The 24,066-nt window shown below is 33.7% G+C and overlaps 1 protein-coding gene across 5 annotated transcripts in view; it reads right to left on the bottom strand.

Annotated features, from left to right (window-relative positions):
* The window catches only part of Smarca1 (SWI/SNF related, matrix associated, actin dependent regulator of chromatin, subfamily a, member 1), a 91,302-nt gene that overhangs the window by 17,720 nt on the left and 49,516 nt on the right, over nt 1–24,066 (bottom strand). For all 5 annotated transcript variants that reach the window (XM_048797056.1, XM_048797057.1, XM_048797058.1 and 2 more), the window contains exons 18-21: nt 19,216–19,338; nt 14,860–14,992; nt 12,031–12,149; nt 11,711–11,923 (exon numbers count right to left, since the gene is read on the bottom strand). In XM_048797056.1, coding sequence (XP_048653013.1) covers nt 11,711–11,923; nt 12,031–12,149; nt 14,860–14,992; nt 19,216–19,338 — 588 coding nt within the window. The remainder of the gene's footprint in view (nt 1–11,710; nt 11,924–12,030; nt 12,150–14,859; nt 14,993–19,215; nt 19,339–24,066) is intronic.

Genomic DNA, 24,066 nt, shown 5'->3' with positions numbered 1-24,066 from the left:
CACCTGTTATGGAGGGTTCTGTGTCTCCTCCAAATTCATCTGTTAAAGCCCTAACCCTCAATGTGACTATATCTACAGATGGGATCGTTAAGAAGCTGAACAAGCTTAAATGAGATTAAAAGGGCAGGCACTTACCCAATAGGACTAAGATCAAGAGACATCAGATATCTGTCTGTTTCTCTCTCCCCCTCCCCCACCTCTTCCACACTCAGAGAAAGAGCCATGAGCATAAGGTAGCCATCTGCAAGCCAGGAAGAGAGGCCTCACCAAAAACCAACTCTGCTGGCACATTGATCTTGGATTTCCAGTCTTCATAACTGTGAGAGAACAATCTTCTATTGCTTAAGCCACCTAATCTGTGATATTCTGTTATGACAGCATGAGCATATTAATACACTACCTATCTAGAAAGCAAATTGGAAATATCAAAGAAATATTTTTAAAATATTATAGTCTCTGACATAATAGTTGTGTTCTTAGAACCTTATTCTAGGAAATAACAGATATAAACAAAGATTTCAGAATCATGTTTAGAGTAGTGTGTATAGGGAACACCAGGAGCTGAGTTTTGGGAAACAATACACAGAATATTAACAACAATGTGACTAGTAGTTAACAGTAGCTATCTCTGAAAGTAGGACTACAGGTAATTTTTTTTACAGTACTGAAGATTGAACATAGGGGCACTCTACCATTGAGCTGTATCCCCAGCCCTTTTCATTTTTGAGACAGGGTCTCACTAAGTTGCCAGGCTGGCCTCTAATATGCAACCCTCCTTCTTTAGCTTCCTGAGTCACTGGGATTACAAATGGTGTGCCACTATGTTCTGATTTATTTAAAGGAGACAGGGTCTTGCTACTTTGCACAGGCTAGCCTGGAACTAGCTAGCCTGGAACTACTAGCCTCAAGCAATCCTCTTGCCTCGGCCTCTCAAGGAGCTGAACGGGCAACTTCTGTGTTGTTGTTGTTGTTGTTTTGTTTTTTGTAAATTAGAGCTTTATAGTTAAGTTAGTAGTTGGGTTCATCCCAACATGCTCATACTGCATGGAATTTGATTTCAGTTCATGATCCCCCATTTTCCCTCCCATACTCTCTCCCCTCTCCCATTCTCCTTCCTCTATGCTTCTAGCCTTCCTTTTGCTTGTCTATTTATATTTGATTGTTTTTTTTTTACTTATGCACAAAGGTGAAATTCTCTGTGGCATATTTATATATACACATATCATGATTCTTTTGTGTCTGTGTGTGTGGGCGGGGGTTACCAGGGATTTAACTCAGGGGCACTTGACCGCTAAACCACATCCCCAGCCCTATTTTGTATTTTAGTTAGAGACAGGATCTCACTGAGTTGCTTAGCACCTCGATTTTGCTAAAGCTGGCTTTGATCTCACGATCCTCCTGCCTCAGTCTCCCAAGGCACTGGGATTACAGGCATCCATCACTGCACCCAGCCATATCATGACTTTTAAAGAATTCATTCTGCACTGCCTCTCCTTACCCATCCCTCCACTCTGCTTCTCGATCTCCTTCTTTGACATTATTGATCTTCCCTTTATCTTTACATTTCTTTTATACTAAGCTATATTTTTCAAATTTTGGCATATGATTTTTTTAAAGTATAGTTTTTTATCTTTCCAAATAAAAAGCAGAAAATAGCATACAACATAGGAAATGTTACATTCAGAAACTTTAGCAACTATTCAAGCATTTTCTACTTTCTAATTCAAGTCCCCAAAGAAGCCAAAAATCAAATCAGAAAAAAAGTATTCATTAGCAAAGTATTGTTCATCAATTTAAGACAATCTTACATAACACAGGAATGTTCAAGTTTTTGTGCATCCCCAACTACCCAAGGTTAAGTAATTTAGGGGGAAATAAATCACACTGAAATTTTCCTTATTTACCAAAACAATGGTGATTTCTTTAATATGCAGACCAAATATTCTTCATAGCTTCATTCAATAATACACACACAAATTAAACAGCATGTTATTCAATTTATCTATTATATAAAGGGCTAAACTGAGCCTAATGAGATTTGATCATTGGTTTCTAGGGAGACTAGATAGAGTCTTTATATGAAGGTAATTCTTGAATCATTAAGCTACACCCTCAATAAGTAATAGTCACCCATGTCTGCAGATATATTTAAATACATATTCATGGTTTATATGAATGATTCAAGGAAAAAACTAATACTTTGAGACAGTCTCATATGCAGGGAAGTAGAAATATCTCAAAATGATTAAAAATAGACTGTATAATAAATTCTTACCTTCATTCCTTTTGATCTGTCACTAACTATTCCAGACAAAGAAAAATAATCTAATTCTAAAGGAAGGCATCAAGGAATGAACCAGTATGGATGTCACCTTCCTAGCATAGGTCATGTCACAATGTCTGAGATAGCAATGCTATTTCTTATCCACACACTTCAAGACTGCCTAATTAAGCAGATGACACCATAAACAGAACACCAGTAAAATATAAGAAATTACAAGGAGAAAGGCTAGATTATCAATAAAAAGTGACTTGCTGAGTAAGTGAGGATGAAATGACTGAGAAATTTCAAGTGAAAAGCACTTTCATTTTTCCTTTTCCATGTCATTTTCACTTTTACACATCATTTTTCCTCTTATATATTCGCCTAGAATTCTTATCTTCCTGTTTATCTTCCTGTTTTCCTGGGGTTACAGGGAGCCTCAAACTGTGTGTACAGTTTTTTAGTTTAATTACTTCTCTCATCATTTAGGAATGAAGTCAGAGAAAAATGGCACACAACAGGAAGAGAGATGTAAAAACAATAAAGACAACAGAAGAGAATAGGAAAATGACAAATGGAAAACCATTCTGTAGTAACAACTGTGGCAAAAGAAAAAAAAGTTCAAACATTTGGAAAATGCTAGAGTTTAAAAAGGTTAAGTAAACTTATTCATGTCAGGACTTCTCAAGAATTTTTAGCATTATTTTTTTAAGAGAGGGAGAGAGGGAGAGAAGTTTTTAATATTTATTTTTTAGTTTTCGGTGGACGCAACATCTTTATTTTATTTTTATGTGGTGCTGAGGATCGAACCCAGCACCCTGCGCACGCCAGGCGAGGCGCTACTGCTTGAGCCACATCCCCAGCCCAAGAATTTTTAGCATTCTAATGTAGATTGGAAGTGTCAGTAACAGAATTCAGTGTCAGCATGTTCCAACTATTTGAAATCAGAACGCTTTTCTATACATCATTAATTTACATATTCTGGAACAATGTTTGGTAGAAGCCACCTTGACAAATGCTGTACCAGAGAAAAGTGATGGCTAAGGCTAAGATCCAAGTATGAAGAACCTAGGAATTAAGAACATGGAACTAAGGAATTTTTACATAATTTAGTATAAATATCACATTGACGATTTTTTGAGCATGAGAATGCAATCAAATGTATATTCAGTACTCAGAAATCTTTGCTTGATACAGATTCTCACTAGTGCACGTTCATAAAATCATAGACTCAAGATTGGAAAGGACTTAACATTAAATATCAAATGCATGCCTGGGTGTGGTGGCGCACAATTATAATCCTAGTAACTCAGGAGGCTGAGGCAGGAGGATTGCAAGTTTAAGGCCAGCCTCAGCAAGTTAATGAGGCCCTAAGCAACTTAGTGAGACCCTATCTGAAAATAAAAAAAAATAAAAAGTGCTGGGAATGTGGCCCAGTGGGTAAATGCCCCTTGGGTTCAATCCCTAGTACCAAAAAAAAAATTCAAATGTATGCTTGAATATGTTACTAGATACTTGCTGATGAGACATACAGTCTGCCTCTCTGAATTCTTTCAACTATGGAGTACTCACTACCTCCTAAGGCTAGCTATACTACCTCTGAACAATTCAGAAATGTTCCTTTACACAAAGGTACAATTTGTTACCTTATGGTTTCCCACAGTTGGATCTATATCCAACTTCTATAGTCACAGAGAATAAGCTGATTCCCTCTTCTGTGTGCCAATCCTTCAAATATTACAAGGATGCTCCTTTGCCTCCACCATAATCATCCCCTGGCCCACAAACACCCTTCTTTTAGGCTCAATATCTTCTGCCTTTATCCATCCTCCATTTAACCCTTTTCTCAAAGAACAGTGTAACATATTGACCCTGGGTCATATTATTTCTTTCTTTCCACTTTTCTCACACATTCTTTTAAACCAGAGGTCAGTACATCATTTTCTTTAAAGAGCCACATGGTAAATACTTTCACCTTTGCAGATGACACACTGTTACAATTACTCAGCTCTGCCATTCTAGCATGAAAATAGCCATAGATAATACATAAATGTGTACCTGTGTTCCAATAAAACCTTATTTGGGGACACTAACACTGGATTTTCTACAATTTTCACATCCCTATTTTCTTTTGATTTCCTTCATGCATTTAAAAATGTAAAAATTATTCTTGGCTTACAAGCCACATGAAACAGGTGCTAGGCCAGTTTGCCAAGCCCCATTTTAAACTACAGATTTTAGATTTCCTTTAGACAAAATTGGGCTACCTCAGTTTTTCATACTTTCCTAATATCTAAGGAGTTTACTCAATGTGAAGTCACTCAAGTATCAATTTTTGAATGCCAGGATGTATATACTAGAATATCTTTAATAAATTATGTAATGTTTGCAGTGAGCAGTACTTCCCCTTAGTGTGTGATGAATATCAATTACCCTGGGCACCAAGTTCAAATATCCTTTGCCCGAATACTCAGCTTCAAAGTACCAATTCAAAAGACACAGAAAGCATCAGTAGACTTGAAGTGACTTACTGAAAGAGATTAAAGAGGCTCCACATTACATTTCCTATGTACTAAAATCCTAGACACTAAGCCTACCTAAGTCTGAATGACAGAAAGTCTGTGCCTATTACAATGGAAAGTCAAAAGTGGCTCAATGAGCAAAAAAAAAAAATGCACTCTGCATTTGTGCCTGTGAATTTGTGGGTAAAATTTTATAATGTCAGGGTAATTCTCTTACAATTCTTAGTAAAACAAAATGAGCATTTTTTTTCTCCTTTGCTCTTTTTATACACTACCTATGTTACCTCCTCCCAGATTCCAAGTCACTTTTGAACTTCTGTCACAGTAACAAAAAGCAATGGCAGTCTATAGTAGAATTCTTATAACCCAAGAACACTGGCAGTTAAATGGGAGTTAATATTCATATGAATATATCCTAAATTTCTCAAATAAGTATCCAATGTTATGATGCTTTCACATAACTGCTGCCACTTAAGCACTGTTATTTATAAAATATTATGTCATCTTCTCACAAGATGATGTGTAAATATAAATACCTAAAATGGACTCCTATTAGTGCATTAACTGTATTTCTGATTGTTAGAACAGTTCCGGGTTCTAAATCAAATACAACAGCTGTGTAATAAAACATGAAACTTCCAACTGGCTATTCAAAAAAATTTACTATGAATAAATAACAGCTTCAGGGATAACAGTCAAAATCTATCATTCAAAAAAGGTAGACTAAAAGGAACAAAATGGACTCCAACACACTGACATATTTCCTCACATTCTATCCAAATCTGGTGCAACTGTAGGAGTCTATAGGATAGAAGGAAACTAAGTATAAAAGTTCCAAGCTCGTGTGTTCACCAAATGCCTACTCTGAGCAAGGTGCTTTGCTGGTCTCTTTAAATACAACCAATTGTACATTAAGTTAAAAGGGCATTAGGAAAAAAATGACTCTGGGGCAGATAGAGGAATATTAGCTAAGGAAAGAAAAAAAGATGAACAGAAAAAAGGTAGAAATATAAATTTGAAAATCATTAACATTGATGATAGGTGAGGTAACCAACTTTCACCAGAATAGTATTTTTTAAAATGCAAATCTGATCATGTCACTGCCTTGTTACAATCCTTAAATAATTCCCCACTTTCTACAGACTAATGAATGACACATTTCAAAGTCTTCATGTGGCTGCCAACTACTTTTCCAGCCTCCTCTTCCAGTACTTCCCCACTCACACCATACCATTCCAGCCTACTTGTAGTTTCTGAATATGCTGGGTTCATTTATACCTTTGTGTATACTATTTCCACAACCTGTAATGTATCCTCATGGCCAACTCCTTCCAGTTTTTCAAGACTTAGTTCCAAGAAGGACCTCTTCTGTAAAGCTATTCTTTTGATTCCTTTGCTACAAGGCAAAGTTAAAAACTACCTCCTTTGTATATCCTTCTGTGACAGGAACTTTTCAAAATTAAGGTAGAAAAGGGACATTTTTAGTCTTTTTAAATATGAGTTTTTAAATATATTTGGTTTTTAGTATTTTAATTCTATAATCAAAAAGAATTTATCAATATATTTTACAGATTACCAATTTTACCAATGTATTATTCATATTTATCATATTTCATTAATAATGTAATGCTCTGGGGCTGGGCTTGTGGCTCAGTGGTAGAGCACTTGCCTAGCATGTGCGAGGCCCTGGGTTCAATCCTCAGCACCACATAAAAATAAATAAATAAAATAAATGTATTGTGTCCAACTACAACTAAAAAATGAATATTTAAAAAAAGAATGTATTAATGTTCTAATTGTTAACTACAAAATCATATGTAGTCTTTCTCTTGGAAATTTCCTAGACTAACTAAGCTTCATAACCAACAAAGAGAAGTTGTTATTATGACTATAGAACAAGTAGGTAAATTTTTAATTTCACTTTTGTTCTTCTAAAGGGCTGGGGTAGAATATTTACCTAACATATGTAAGTCCCTGGGTTCAATACTTAACACCACAGAAGAAAAAACAAAGAGAGAGAGAGATTTACTTTTATTCTTCTAAAATATCTACAAAATTCTTTTCTGACAAGAAAATTTATAAAATATCCTGTGCTGAACCAATAGCCTAATTAACATTTACTAGCTGTTGTGATAAACCTATAAAATGAGAAGCAAGTTAATAAATAGCTATAGCAATATTTTCTAAGAAGTATTTTTTTCTCCTACAGTTCTAATAAGGAATGTCATTTTCTTACTTTTAAATAAGGAACGCGTTCATTAATAATAAAGTTGTGATTTGAAAACAAACAGTTATAACATGAAATTTTTATTATGTTGTATTCAACAGGGTGTGATTCTCTCTCCGAGATGCTATCAGAAAAATTCATTTAAACTGCTGCAAAAGACAGGGTAATTGTAATGACTAATTACTAATACTCAGCTTCAACTCTAACTTACATGGCCACAGGCAATGCACACACAGCTTCTTGAGCTGGCTGAAGAGAAAAGAAAAAAGGCTCCCCAGAGATAAAAAGGTAAGAATTTTAAAACTCAATTAAGAGTCAAAGCAACCCTGTAAAGGATATGGTACATGTTTTATCAAGAAATGTTCTTTTTTTCACAGAATTAAATACTGCTTTTTCTATTTTAAGTATTGAGAAGGTCCTGAAAATGTCCAGGACATTACTAATTGAACACTGGGGACCTCTCCCATGAGTGCTGTGCAGTAAAATGACTTTTGGACCTCTCAAATTCTCAAATTTCCCAATCATGTTAGTGTGTTGCTAAATGAACAGGGATAGTATCCTGACACTCAGTCCCTAAAGGAAATGGCAAGAAAATTAATGAGCTAATGTGGATAAAGGAGTTGGCAAGCATTAAATCAAAGACACTATACAAAATATTTCCCAGCACCATAAACATAAGTAAATACAGTTTTATCATTTCTTCTTATGGACATTTGGTAAAAGAAAAAAATCCTTTTAATTCTGATAGGTTTTTTATATACTAATACCAAGGCCCATTCTAAGATATTTTTCCTAAAGAGCTAGAGATGCAGCTCAGTTGGCAGAAAGCCTGCCTAGCAAATGTAAGGCCCCGAGTTCAATTCACAGCACTGGAAAATGAAAATACTATAGAAGATATTTTTCTTCATAAGAAAATGGTAGAGCAATTCATATGCTCTGAGCTGAAAACTCTGAGTTGAGCCTATCTTTCTTACTTGTTTATGTAGTTCAATAGAGACTGATTACTTGCTTAAAGACCACACAAGTTCTTAGAGAAAAAAAATCACAATCTTTTTAGCACAGAGAAATGGAACTGAAACTCATTTTCTCTTTTGTATAGCCAGCATTTTTAAATGGAGAAGAGCCTCAAAGAAATCTTCAACCTTTAACTGAAAGCTTTCAAAGTGAGGCATATTTGGAAGTGGAGGTTTGTGCCTTTAAGCACTTTATGATTGTTAGTTAAGTCAGAAGCCATGAATTCAGTACTTTGAGATCCCTGTATAAAATATAACTACTAAGATTTCTACTTTTTTCTAATAAGTATTTCACACTACTTATTGGTGTCTCTAGGAAAGAAAAGAGCCATCTTTAAACAAGATTATATTTTCAAAGATAGCTTTTTAAGTAAGCTGGGTTCAATCATTAGTAAGATTTTAATTGAAACACAGTGACACATGAATCAAATTACATCCTCTGTATTTCTAAGATGGGATTTTTAAATGAAACAAACTGTTTTTCTCTCAGAAATCACAGCTGCTTCTTTTGAGGGGGGAGGTTTCTCTTCCTAAATTATGAATGTGATTCACTATAAAGGAAGAGTTATTTTAAAAATGAGTAGGAAAGAGATCACCTAGAAATAATAATCTATTCCTATAATTCCCAAGTTATAGATATTATCATATTTTCCAAAAGGATGGTACAGAGGTATGCAAATTTTAAAATTATGTCATTTATACTCTAAATTCAGAAATATAAGCAAAAATTATCCATTAACTAAAAGGGAAATCAAATTGTAATGATAAAACAATAAGAAAAGCTTTCAATCAACATTTAAATATGAAATAAAATACTCAGTATTTTTAAAGATTCTTTGGATATCAGAAATTTCACCTTTTATAAGGTACTAAAGGAGAGATGTCTTCATTTCTAATAGACAAAATAAATATTTCATTTTGTTATCACCTATACATCTAATATCTGCTTTTTGGAAAATACACTAGAGATTTAAATCTCTGGGTAAAGAAAGTACAGAGGTAAAGGTTTTGTAAAAAAGAAGATGGAGGAAAAACATATTCTTTACAAGGGAGTTCAGAGACATCTAGTGGTTGTTAATAATATACTGGGTTTTTTCTTGGAAAATGAAAGAAGGTTATGTAGTTCTATAATAATATTCATACTACTCATTCATCCTACTGTTTTAGTTTAATGATTTCACAAACTGAAAACAGCAATAAGCTCTCAACCTTTAAAAAAATTAGTAAAATACCACTGTAATAAAAGTCAGAATTCAATAAATGGTCCATTACAAAAAAGGTTATGTATGTTCTAAAGTACGATTCACTGACAAATCTTTACAAGCTGTTGATGCTGCCCTAAATTATGTCATTACATGCACAAAACCACAAATGGCTAAAAATTTTAAATGCATGGCTTCTGAAAAGAATTCTCTGCTAAACAAGGTCATAGATTCACTGAGCTAGATGGCACCTTAAAAGGTCAACTAATCTCACTGCCAAAATCTTCAGACAGTCAAAACAGAATCTCTTTTTCAAAGGCTAAAAACTATTCTACATTGTTCTTCAATAATCTGCTGCAATGATCCAAAGGACCCTGTCAAACAACTCTTTCACTATATCTCACCTTAGTCTTTCATGCTATGGATTAACTCTTAAATCTTTTTATTCTTTCCTCAATTCTTCCTATTGTATCTTGGTAACATATACTTCTTATTCTTTTGTACAAGTACAGCACTTCACATTTATCCCCAGTAAATGTCATGTTGCTAGATTGAACTGAATCATTATTCTAACTGCTCTAGTTTTACTTGTGGATCCTGGCTTAGTCTAAAGCATTTGGTAGCTTTCCCAACATTATTGCATCTGTAAATACGATGGGCACATTCAAAAATATTATAATCGGTGTACACTCTAAATTTTGCATTAAAGTCTTAAGAAATATCTGATTTTCAAAAGGCATCTGCCAAAATTACTATCTTCAGTAGAACGACTCAGATTTTTCTTTCTATTCAACTTGAACTAAAAATATAAAATGAGTCAATTAAAATATGAAGCATTGTTTTATATCCCAATGAGTTTTGGGACAAGAAAATATTTATGGGAGGGGAGGGGAGGGGGGATAGTAGAGGATAGGAAAGGCAGCAGAATACAACAGACACTAGCATGGCAATATGTAAATCAATGGATGTGTAACTGATGTGATTCTGCAATCTGTATACGAGGTAAAAATGGGAGTTCATAACCCACTTGAATCAAAGTGTGAAATATGATATATCAAGAACTATGTAATGTTTTGAACAACCAACAATAAAAATTTTAAAAAAAGAAAATATTTATGATAGATAACAACTAAGAAAAATGTATGCTATTTTATGACTAGCCACAGAATCATTGTTTGGACTGTTAGTTTCTAATTGTTTTTAATTTTTAGGCTATGTAAATCTATTTTTGTCTTAATAACCTTGGCTGACAAAATACTGACAAATCCAACACCTAAGATGTGTTGCATGAATTTCAATATGATCATAAACACTACTACTAGGCAACACCAGAATTTAACAGGAACACAATTCACATTTTCTAAGGAGGAAATTTGCAGAAGCTAAACATAAAATAACTGTTAGGTAATTATTCTCTATTTCATAGTTTTCTTATACAGACTTAATATAGGCAACAATTCCTTTTCATTAAAAATAAATCCTTAAGTAATTTGCATAGTCTCAAGTATTACCTGGTTAATAACAAAGGGGAAAATGCACCTTAAAGTGGTGAGCTCTGGGGAATCACAATATTAATCAACTGACAAAACTTAACATCACTAATAATGTAACAACCTGACATGATATTTCTCATGATATCATGCAACAGATAGCACACCATATCACTTCTGTAGCATTCTTGCCAAAAACATTAAACCCAAATCTAACAGTGAGCAAAGGATGAGAAGTATGGGGTATTCTATAAGACAGCCAGCCTAAACATCTTTAAAATGTCATTGTCATAAAAAGAGAAAGTTGTGGATTTAAAAAATACCAAAGAGGGCTGGGGTTGTGGCTCAGTGACAGAGCGCTTGCCTTGCATATGTGAGGCACTGGATTCAATCCTCAGCACCACATAAAAATAAATAAACAAAATAAAGATATTGTGCCCATGTGTAATTAAAAAAAAAAATTTTAAACATCAAAGAGACCCAACAACCAAATGCAATGTGTGAACCTTGCTAGATCATCAACTTTTAAAAAAGCTATAAAAGATATTTTGGGGACAACTAGAAAAGATTTTTCATGGATTTTATACTAGAGGACATTACTGAATCACTGTTAAAATTATCAGGTGGGATTGTGGCTACCTAGGAATACATACTTATTTTAAGAAGATACATGCTCAAGTACTTAGAGATAAACACTCATATCTGCCTGAAACTTATTCTAAAGTGGTTCAGAAATGTACCTTATGAATATAAAATACAGATATGTATTTCTGAATTTAGAAATGCTTCCATATTTCTAAATATAAAATATAGGCTACACATGTGTATACAATTCTATGTATGTATGTATAAACATATATATATTTTCATAAGCATTTACAGAGCAAGAGAGAATATGCCAAGTGACAAAACATTAAAATTATAGAACCTAGGTGAAGATATATGATGTTTGAAACTTTTCAAAATGAAAAAATTGACCAAAGGAATACATACCATGGCTGTTCTAGACTTGATAAACCAGTCAAATCTAAACTGGGGAGCATTCCGTACACACTGTCTTAATTCTTCATACACGTTTTCTCTATCAAAGCCCATTTTGTGTAACATACAAATCAAAAATCTATCTTCTTCCTCAGTATAGTTCTTTCCTTTGCTGGTTCCATACTGAATACGTAACTGATGAAATGGAGCCTTATATCTTGCAATCTGTACATTTCAACAAAATAGCACTTTTAATGGAATGTGAAAAAAGTCATAGTAATCACTACATCAAATAAAATTATCTATTAATAATTTGACATAAAATACGGTACTTTGGCATCCAGAGCTTTCTTAATACTGATCCTTCGCTGAATTCTTGCTTCCCCACGTTCAATTTGTGCCATAATTTTCTCAATATCCTGTAATTCATTGCAACGTTCCCAAAAAACAGCTGAAAAACAACCATTCCTTTAAATTAGTATCATTCAAGCAAATGAATCCAAGGGATTATAGAATAAAGAACTAACAGGAAGAATGGAGTGAACTTATATTTTTTAAATTAATATTCATATTCATCTGTATACATAATATGCTAAATTGTTAAATGCTCCCAACTTTTCATTTAAAAATAAGACCAATGCCTTAAGTCAGCCATTTCCCTTTCATGAGATATGGTATTTTTAATTATCCTAAATGACTATGGTTTCAAATGATACTACAGATACTGATTTAAGCTAGGCTTTTTACTCAAACATAATACATAAAGGGCCAAATACATAAAGTGAAACAGGAGAGGGCAGCACATAATGTGAATATAGCTTCCTAGCCAACAGAAATGAAAATGAAATCATTACCAACAGGTCATTTCAATTTTTCCTATGAAGTGGCAATTTCTACTGAAATTGATTTGCTTCTGAAATCACTCACTAATCTTATAATATTTCCAGTAACCTACTGTTTCTTTAAACCTCATTGAGATTTTAATTGGATACATGCTGAAGAATATTCAAATTACTGAGTTACCCAACCAAATTTTATAGATGAGCCAAATAATCTGCTGCATTAATATGTCACATCTTATGACTTCAGTGAAGAGCAACCTAATGATATTCTCTACATTCTCATATTCCTCATTTTTAAAGCCTATCAGGAAAGGTATGTTAGTACTCTAATTTTTATAAGCACATGTGTTCATTTATTCATTCACTCACTTAATCATTCAACAGATGTTTAAATGCCTACTTTGTATAAGACACTGTATGCTTATGAACACCCAATTGTACTCATTTCTCCTCTTCTTGAAACAAACTACATAAACCCATTCTAATCTCCCCACCCTCTGACACAGCCCCCAACTTGGTTGGCAGCAATTAAAATAGTCCTGAGGTATGGCTACATGGCCAAACATCAAATTTGAGGGAACATACAACATGATCTTTTTGTTGTTTTGTTTTTGTGGTGCTAAGGATCAAACCTAGGGCCCCATTCATTCAGGGGAAGTGCTCTAATCACTCAGTTACACACTCTGATAGCTTTTTGAATCATTATTTACCTTGTAACTCCACACAAACTGATGCTACCTTATCTTCTAAAGAAAATTCTTCAGAATCTCTGTCCATGTCCTTTACACTCTTTTCATTCAACTCTTGCTGCTACAATTTTTTCTCTCCCATCTATTGTTCCCCTCTCTAAGCTCCCAAATGCCCTCAACTTACATGTTAAACCTAAATGGAAATAGGAATGTCATAATGGTATCAAGGAAAAGGACGTTCAAAGACTTGATTATTATATGAAATAAAGACTCAATACAACCAACCTCTATAGTTCTTGGTAACCACTTGAAGACCCTTTTAAATTTCCAGGAGGAAAAACAAAGTATCTATTCTCTAATTAAACCTCTATTTCTTCTAATACTAGCACTAGTTAAATCAATAGCTTTTTCTAGTATGTATTAGTCTTGGGTTATTGTTATTGTAAACTTTCTTTTCTACTGCTGCAAAAAACACAGAATTTCAGTGGTTAAAGTTAAACAGGCTTTGGGGGCTAGCAAAGAAACCTCATATACTTTTTAGCATTGTTTCTATATGATAAAAATGCTCTAGATTCTAAAATAGCTAATATTCAGACTAATTTGAGAGCTCAACCTATGCTATACATATAGAAAACAGATATACTGACCTATTTTTATATTATATATATATATATATATATATATATATTTTTTAGTTGTTGATGGACCTTTACTTATTTATTTATTTATATGTGGTGCTAAGAATTGAACCCAGTGCCTCACGCATGCTAGGCAAGCGCTCTATCATTGAGCCACAACCCCAGCCTCCACACTGACCTATTTTTAATAAGATTTCTTTATAGAAGCCTGAGGTTGGATGTGTTGTGACATGGGAATTATTATTAACTCCACATGCTGCAGCAGCTAATTTGATTCTGTTTGAGACCAAAGACACAGCTGAGTAAGAAAGAGAGGGAGATGATTCAAAGACTAATGAAATGATTTAGATTTATTCAAGCAATTTTTTAAATCTATTCTAGCTTGCTTTGAATTAAAGAGACCTGCATGACCTGAGTGGAGTAGACTGGAACCCTGAGGATGTCTGAGCATCAAAATGGGCCTGACAGGGACTCTCTACTTCAAGCATGACCTAGAAAAAAGACTATTTCAATCCAGTGAACCTGAAGTCTCGGGACTAGATGAGAAAAAAACCAAACTGCAGAGGTGAGAAAGTAGAAAACTAATTCTGTCGGTGTGCATCCAATAGCCACCATTTTATCAGAGCTTCATTTATCTTCTATTAGCTAATTACTAGAGAAAACAATAGTTTATATGATAAATCTTATAATCTTTTCATAGAAATACAAAGTTCATACTTTCACCTATATCTTAATTGCAAAAGTTCTAAAAATCTGGGGCTGGAGTTGTGGCTCAGTGGTAGAGCATTTGCCTAGCATGTATGAAGCACTGGCTTCAATCCTTAGGACCACATAAAAATAAATAAATAAAATTATTGTGTCTATCTGCAAATTAAAAAAAAACATGATTTTTAAAAAGTTTTAAAAATCCCTCAACAAGGGCACAATTAAATTGATGGTGAGTAAATGAATAAGGTTAAAATAAAACATCATATTTGAAATTACATACAAACCTGAATACTCCATGACCTCCTCAGGAGATTTGCCTTCTACCTCTCGAGCTATATTATCAATGTCATCTCTTCCATACTTCTCATTAGCTTTAATAAACTGGTTAAAATCTCGCTTAGTCCAGTTTGTGAAACCCTATGAACAAAAAGTTGAGCATCATCAATAGCAGTTAAAATTAATAAATTCATTTATTGTTCTGATTACTTCTATATGATAGTACATTAAAAGCAGTTTAGACAACTTATAATGATTCTCATTTTAATTTTTTTTAGTTGTTGATACACCTTATTTTATTCATTTATTTATATGTGGTGACACATGTGAGGCAAGTGCTCTACCACTGAGCCACAACCCAGCCCTGATTCTCATTTTTTAATGTTGGAATCAAAAGTTGAGTTAAGAATTGTTAAAGAAATAACTGCTTTTCTATTTTGAGGGGAACATACTCCTTTCCAAGTACTTAAAGTTGATTTATGGTTCTAAGACATCACATAGCTTTTAATCCCATATTTTATAGATATCTACTGTATTAAGATACAAATGCCTTAAATAAAAATGCTAATCTAAATGTTGAAGTTCTGATATTATACTACTTCAGTGATTTTTATCATATCTGTTTCTATGTATATTAAAAGAGAGGAATGTGAATACATTAAATCAAAAGAACACTGAGGGATAATCAAAAGAGAATGCAGAAGAACCTTTGTAGCTCTTTATATCATTTCAAACTCCAGTGAATAAATGAGTTCTGTTCAAAATTGTATTTTCATAGATATCCAGACATGGTGGTTCATACCTATAATCCCAGGAATGTGGGAGACTGAGAAAAGAGGATTGTAAGTTCAAGGACAACTTTGGCAATCTAGCAAGATCCTGTCTCAAAATAAAATATAAAACAGACCAAGAAGAAGCTTTTTAGTTTTATGCCATCCCATTGATTGATTTTTTATTTTATTTCTTGTACTTCAGATGTCTTATTCAGGAGGTCAGTTTCTGTGCCAATATGTTGAAGTGTTGGGCCTACCTTTTATTCTAGTAAATGCAGAGTTTCTGGTCTAATTCCCAGGTCTTTGATCCACTTAGAGTTGAGTTTTGTGCAGGGTGAGAAGTAGCAGTTAACTTTCTTTCTATTACATGTGGGTTCCCAGTTTTCCCAGCACCATTTGTTGAAGAAGGTGTCTTTTCTCAAGTGTGTGTTTTGGGTGCCTTTGTCTAGTAATGAGGTAACTGTATTAATGTGGGTCTGCCTCTGTCCTCTACTCTGTTCCATTGGTCTTCTTGCCTACTTTGGTGCTGATACCATGCTGTTTTTGATACTGTAATTCTGTGGTATAATTTAAGGTATAGTATTGTGATGCCTCTTGCTTTGTATTTCTCACAAGGATTGCTTTGGCTAAATGGATGGATCTGGAGAATATCATGCTAAGTGAAATAAGCCAATGTCAAAAAAAATCAAATGTTGAGTGTTTTTACTGATACATGGAAGCTAAACCATAATATGTGGGGGGAAGGGGAAGAAGAGAAATTCAGTAGATTAGATAAAGGGGGAAAAAAGGAAGGGAGGAAGGATAGGGATAGGAACAGGAGAATAAACCTAACATAATTTTCCTATGTACATATAAGAAAATACCTAAGTGAATCCTACCATCATGCCCTCAAGAATGGGGTCCTAATTAGAATAAGACACATCCCATGCTTGTAAAATTTTATCAAAATGGATTCTAATGTCATGTATAACTACAAAGAACCAATAAAATTAAAAAAAATTAAGGGCTGAGGGTGTAACTCAGTGATAGAAAGCTTCTGGGTTAAATCATCAGTACCATAAAAAATTGTGTTTATAAACAGAATTTCTATAAACAGAACATTATTGTACCCCTCAATTTCTTTACTAAAATATATAACAGTTAACCAATATTTTAAACCTTTTTGGCATTATTAGCCAATCTGTGAAGTCACAGACAAAAGAATGCTTTCTACTGCTCATGTCCCCATCTACATTAGTATGATACATATACATCACAATTTCCTATCCCAGGCTTTTTCTTGATAAAGATTTCAGATGACCCACATTTAGTTCCTTCGTGTTAGCATGATTTTTTTTAGCAGCAGAGAAAGATGATTTAAAATAAATTCAATTGAGGGGATAAAAAATCTGATTATACTTCTAAGTACAAACTAAAGCTTCTTCTAAGTTGAGATTGTATATAAGCCACATATTATTCAAAGGCCATAACTTTACTTTTGTGTTCAGGAAATAAAACTGTGAAATTAACATGTGAATACTTAAATGCTTCATTTTATTCTGTGGTAAGTCCTAATGCTTAGCCAACTCTAATTACATTTTCTTTTTTTATTTGCTCTAATTAGTTATACATGACAGTAGAATGCATTTTGACACACCATATATAAATGGAATAGAACTTCTCATTCTTCTGACTGTACATGATGTAGAGTTACACCAGTCACGTAATCATATATGCACATAGGGTCATAATGTCCAATTCATTCTACTATCTTCCTACCTCCATACCTTCTCCCCTCCCTTCACTCCCCTCTGTCTAATCTCAAGTACTTCTATTATTCCCTCGCCCCACCCCTTATTGTGAATTAGCATCCGCATATCAGAGAAAACATTTGACCTTTGGTTGGTTCTTTGAGATTGGCTTATTTCACTTAGTATGGCATTCTCCAGCTCCATCCATTTACTGGCAAATTCCATAATTTCATTCTTCTTTAAGGCTGAGTAATATTCCATTGTGTGTATATATCACATTTTCTTTATCCATTCATCTGTTGAAGGGCACCTAGGTTGGTTCCATAGTTTAACTACTGTGAACTGAGCTGCTATAAACATTGATGTGGTTGTGTCACTGTAGTATGCCGATTTTAATTCCTTTGGGTATAAACCAAGAAGTGGGATAACTGGGTCAAATGGTGGTTCCATTCCAAGTTCTTAGGAATCCCTATACTGCTTTCCAGAGTGGTTGCACCAATTTGCATTTCCACCAGCAATATAGGAGTGTACCTTTTACCCAATACAATCAATCAACAAATATATGAAAAAATGTTCAACATCTCTAGCAATTGGAGAAATGTAAATCAAAATTACACTGAGATTTCATCTCACTCCAGTCAGAATGGCAATTATCAAGAATATAAGCAATAATAAATGTTGGCAAGGATGTGGGGGAAAAGGTACATTTTCAGGTTAAACTTTGTAACTCCAGGAATTTGGCTTAAAAAGTTATAAATTCACTTTGTAAAAACCCATTCAATGAAGTTACATGTTATAATAAGAAAAGACCTACATAAAAACATGTAAAGACTATTTTTCTTTTTTCCTTTTAAATGAAACATAATTGAATATATTCATGGGGTATAGTGTGATATTTTGACACATGTATACAATGGGCAATGATCAAATCAGAATAATTGGCTTATCCATCACCTCAAATATTTATCATTTCTTTGCATTGCAAACATTCAAAACTATCTGTTAATAATTAATGTGGAGAATTTCTTACTGCTGTGCTTTGCACATTTTTCAAAAATAATGTTGAATAAAAAAATTTTGCTGGCAGCTTCCTATACTAAGGTGGTGTCAAAGAGTACATATATTTTTTATTTTTCAAAAGTCTTTTATGTTGAAACATTTTTTATCTTCTAGAGTTTATTATACTCACTAAAGCAACAATGACTTGATAGTATTAATCATTTGTTCAAATGGAAACCTCCTGTATTTAATAACTTAGCTTTCAGTTATATAAAAATCACCTTAAAATCATTCAAGTCTCTCATCATTGTATTAAAATTCTAAGAAGAGATAAAAGGACTTTTTAAAAATCATTAAATTATTCCATAAATAAAAGATTAGTAGAGGGCTGGGGTTGTGGCTCAGTGGTAGAGCACTTGCCTAGTGTGAGGCCCTGGATTCGATCCTTAGCACCACATAAAAAAATAAAGAAAGAAAATAAAGGTATTGCGTTTATCTACAACTGAAAAAGAAATTATTTTTAAAAAGATTAGTAGAATACAATTTCAGGGGACAATTAATATCAGTCAACAAAAGAATTCAAATATGGGCTCACTAACCTTATTATACTTAGTAAAAAGCATATCATGGTTCTATTAATTGCCACTTACATTTTGCACATGTGTATTTTCTATTATTTCCAAAAAAAAGCATATTCTGTAAAAGGAATTTTTTTTAAATGAGGATATCTGATCTCTATGTAGAGTTTTGTTGGTGGGTCAAATCAGGACACTAAACCCATATAGTAAAAAGAAAGTGTTATCAATACTTTGTTTTTTCTATTTGTTGACTCATGATATTTTAGTCACTTAAAATATTTTACTTGTGTGAGAAGCTTTTCCTTTTCTTCAGTCTCTTCTGGTGTAAGAGGTTCAGCTCCATCAATCTTTTTTTGCTCTTCTCTTTGAGCCAGAGCTGGATTTGGGATGTCAGGATTCCTCGGGACCTATAAATCAAGAGATAAGTGATGAATGAACTGATGAGAAAAATTAAACAGTAAAGTGCATATTCACATATCAATCTTTAGAGTTATTTCAACAGTAAAAAATGTAAATTTATAACCAGAATGACACAGTCCTCTCACATTTCTACTACTAAGATATTACCCAAATAAAAATCAATCTTGTGTCACATGGTATTTAAAGTTAAAACCCACTGGCAAATTAGTGCCATACTGCATTTCAAATTTCATTATACTGTGGGAAAAAGCATATCATTATAATACTATAGTATATGGAATAAAGAAAAAGTTTTACAATAGAGTCCATATACCTCCAGTACTATACAGTGCAGTACAGAAGTGCCAATACACCTAAAGATAATATTCAATGCTCCGATCAACATGTGAAAAGAATTGAATGCCTTTATTGCCTGCCATGGTCTATAAAGGGAGAACGTTTCTATATAAAATGGAAGATCTAGAAATGACAAAACAATGAAGAAAAAAGGAAATAGAGAATTAAAGAGGGAAGGAAACAGAAGAGCATACCAACAGCTGTGATAGGATGAGCAATGACAACTACAGTAGCAGTGACCAACAGAAATTATAAATTGTATTTGGGATACAGAGTTGTAAACACACTGAAACTCATAAAGAGAGAGCTTAAATCCAAACCACTGAGTACAGAAGCTCAGTTCTCCAAAAGTAGTCACCTATATGTCAAAAACATAGCCCCAGGACCTCAGGGTGTCATGATGAGCACATACAACCAGTATGGTTCAGCAATATAGGGCAGCATTCATTGTACAAAGGGACAAACCAAGTCTCTTGGCCCAAAGCATCATACCACCACTATATGTATCTGCAGCTACAATTCAGCACAATGATTTAAGAGGGCAGTTATAGAACATGTATAATATATTTTATAGCATTCCATTAAACATAAAAATAAAGGGATTGGCAGTTAAGTCTACTGTTTGGAATGTACATGTATCATCAATTACTTATTCCCTAGGGGTATCCGATAGTCATAATTTTACCATAATGTAATTATAATACATATTAGACTACATTTTTCTCAATTTTATACATATTTCATAGATTTTGGAACTATATCATAGAGTTTGGAACTATAACTTAAAAATAGCTTCTTTGAAAACTATTATAGCCAATAGTTTTTCAGATTCAAAACCTACTACCTAGGCATTAAGAAAACACTGAGCATTATTAAAAAGCAGATTCATTTGTAATCATCAGTATCAGACAACCAAATTAGTATGTATTACCTAAGTATCTCTTATGTCCATAGCACTATAAGTACTGATTGGAATATAAAAGAAGTATTGGATATGGCTCTTGCCCACAAGGAGCTCACATATCAGTTGTGGAATTCTGAGCTGTGCCTTAAGAATCCTAAAGTTTTAGGGAGATGGGAGGGGAAGCATATTCTAGGCTAAAGAAGTATGAGCAAAAGCATGAAGGCAAAAATGTACCAGAAAGCATATATAGGATTTATACTGGTGCTGTATGTAAGGCTCAGTGGTAAAGTGTTTGCCTGGAATGTGCAAGACCCTGGGTTTCATCCCCAGCACCAAAAAAAAAAGTTAGATACAAAAAACAAAGCCAGGTGCAGACAGATTCAGATACTGAAACTATATAGTAAGCACTGGAGACTTTTGAACAAGGGAGTAAAGTGTCAAAACATACTGCTTTCACTGTAACCCTTGAACAGGATGGACTCAATGAAGGAACCCACTAGAGAAAAGAAAACCTGCTAAACTGTCATAACTCAGAAATGAAGTATGACCACCTGGGCTAGAATGGTGACAAATGGAAATGGAAAACAATGGATAAAACCAGGTATGGTGGCACACACCTCTAATTGACTCAGGAAGCTGAGGCAGGAGGACATTAAGTTTGAGACCAGTCTCAGCAACTTACTGAGATCCTGTCTCAAAATAAAATTTAGGGCTGGGGTTGTGGCTCAGTGGTAGAGTGCTCACCTAACACATGTGAGGCCCTAGGTTCGATCCTCAGCACCACATAAAATTAAAAAATAAATAAATAAAATAAATGCATTGTGTTCAACTACAACTAAACAAATAAATATTTAAAAAGGTATCCCTATTAAAAACAAATAAAATAAAATAAAATTTAGAAAAAAAGAAAGGCTGGTGATGTAACTGAAACATAGAATACTCCAGGGTTCAATCGCCAATACCACAAAAAAGGAACAAAAAAATATAAGGCATAAATTTAAAATGAAAAGTAATCCAGTGATAAGACTGATTTAAAATAACTTTTTCAACAGCTAAACTCAATTATAAAATTACAGACACATCAGAAAATTCATTCTTAGCTATTCAAATAAATGAAAACTATCTAGACAGTCTTACAAGAATATTCACAGCAGTTTTACTCATAATGGCCCCAAACCAGGAAAAAACCCAGATGTCTGCCAATTAAAGAAAGGATAAGCAAATTGTGGTCTATTCATACAATGGAGTAGTGCTCAGCAAATAAAAAGGAATGAACCACTGATACATGAGACGATATGGCTGAATCTCTAAAACATTATGCTAAGAGAAAGAAGCCTTGCAGATGCTATATGATTCTACTTATATGAAATTCTTAAACAAAAACAACCCAACTTATAGAGGAAAGTAATATAAGAACAGCTGTTAATCTATGGGGGTACTGACTGAGAAAAGACACCCAGTGACCATAATGTTCTTTATTTATTTTTTAAACAGATACAACATTTTTATACCTTTATTTCATTTATTTATTTTTATGTGGTGCCGAGGATCGAACCCAGTGCCTCACACATGCTAGGCAAGTGCTCTACCACTGAGCCACAACCCCAGTCCCATGTTCTTTATTTTTATAGGGGTATCAGTTATGTACACATATGCATTTGTCAAAACAGACTGCATGATACACTTCAGATTTATACATCTTACCGTATGTAAATATAATCTTTAAAAAGAGGATTACAAACCAGGTGTGTTAGTGCACACCTGTAATCCCAGAGACTCTGGAGGCTGAGGAAAAAGGGTTGCAAGTTCAAAGTCAGCCTCACAACTTAGCGAAGCACCTAGCAACTCAGTGAGACCCAGTCTTAAATGAAATATAAAAAAAGGGCTGGGGATGTGGCTTTGTGGTTAAGCACCTCTAGGATCAATCTTCAGTACCAAAAAACAAAAGAAATCACAAATTAATATTGGGCTCTAGCTAATGATATGCATAAAGAAGTGTTTCCAGGTAAAATATATTCATGACTGCAACTTCTTCTTTTTTATAAATATTTTTTAGTTGTGTTGTGTATGAACTCAATGTCTTCATTTGTATTTTTGTGGTGCTAGGATTGAGCCCAGTGCCTCACACTTGTGAGCCAATTGCTTTACTGCTGAACTACAATTCCAGCCCCTGCAAGTTCTTTTTTTTTTAAAGCAATAGCCTTTACTTGTAGGTTGATTGGTATTTATTTTTTAAAATATTTTTTTAGTTGTAGATGGACACAATACCTTTATTTTATTTATTTTTATGTGGTGCTCAGGATTGAATCCACACATGCTTGGTGAGAACTGTACCACTGAGCCACAACCCCTATAACTGCAACTTTGAAATGCATAAGATAATGATATGATGGAGAGCTGGAGTAATGGGACAACATGTGAAAAAGTGAGTATAATAAGGTATAAGTTATAGCATATACATATGATGTATCTATGGATATTCACTTTACAATTATTTCAACATTTTTTGGTTTGAAAATTTTTATTATGTTCAAAAAAAGTGCAAACATACATAGTTTCAAAAGTTTAATAGATTCCTTAAATTGTTGATATATAAAATTACTTTGGGTTCAAATTCTGGGAAAAAACTTTGATTTTAAGATATTTCTCTATCAAAAATCTCCAAAACTTCCATGTTCAACAAACATATTCTAACAAAATGAAATATTTTATAAATATCTCATTTATGACAGATAATAGATAATATACCTACATGTTAACAAAATGTTTATTCCTACACAGATATTTCTAACTAAAGATTTCCCTTACAAACTTCCAATAAAGGCAAAATCACAATATTTTATAAGACCTTTAGATTTTAGGATCCACTGCAGACAATTTCTTCCAATCCACTGGTCATATTATTTATGACAATAAAACTTAAGAAGAACTTCATCAATGCTGAACTTACTATTTTATTTCTAGCAATTACTCGAAAACACAGCTATTAAGCCTGGTGTGGGGGTGCATGCCTCCCAGTGGCCCAGAGGCTGAGGCAGGAGGATGTGAGTTCAAAGCCAGCCTCAGCAACTTAGCAAGGCCCTAAGCAACTTGGCAAGACCCTGTCTCTAAATAAAATATTAAAAAGGTCTGGGGATGTGGCTCAGTGGTTAAGTGCCTCTGGTTTCAATCTCTGATACCAAAACAATAACAACAAAAAAACCACAGCTACTAAAATATTTGGAACTTGAAATGTTTCCTAATTCCTAAATTTGTTCATCTCCTTCCTACCAAAAAAAAAAAAAACACTCACTAGTATAGCCACTATAGAAAACAGTATGAAGATTCCTCAAAAAACTAGGAATGGAACCATCATATGACCCTGCTATCCCACACCTCAATATTTACCCAACAGAACTAAAGTCAGCATACTATGGCAATACATGAATACCCATGATTATAGCAGCACAATTCACAGTAGTCTAATTATAGAACC

Source organism: Marmota marmota, unplaced genomic scaffold (genome assembly GCF_001458135.2).
Source record: "Marmota marmota marmota unplaced genomic scaffold, marMar, whole genome shotgun sequence".
Taxonomy (NCBI): domain Eukaryota; kingdom Metazoa; phylum Chordata; class Mammalia; order Rodentia; family Sciuridae; genus Marmota; species Marmota marmota.
Note: the sequence above shows the minus strand (reverse complement) of the source record. Positions and strands in the feature narration are given on the sequence as shown.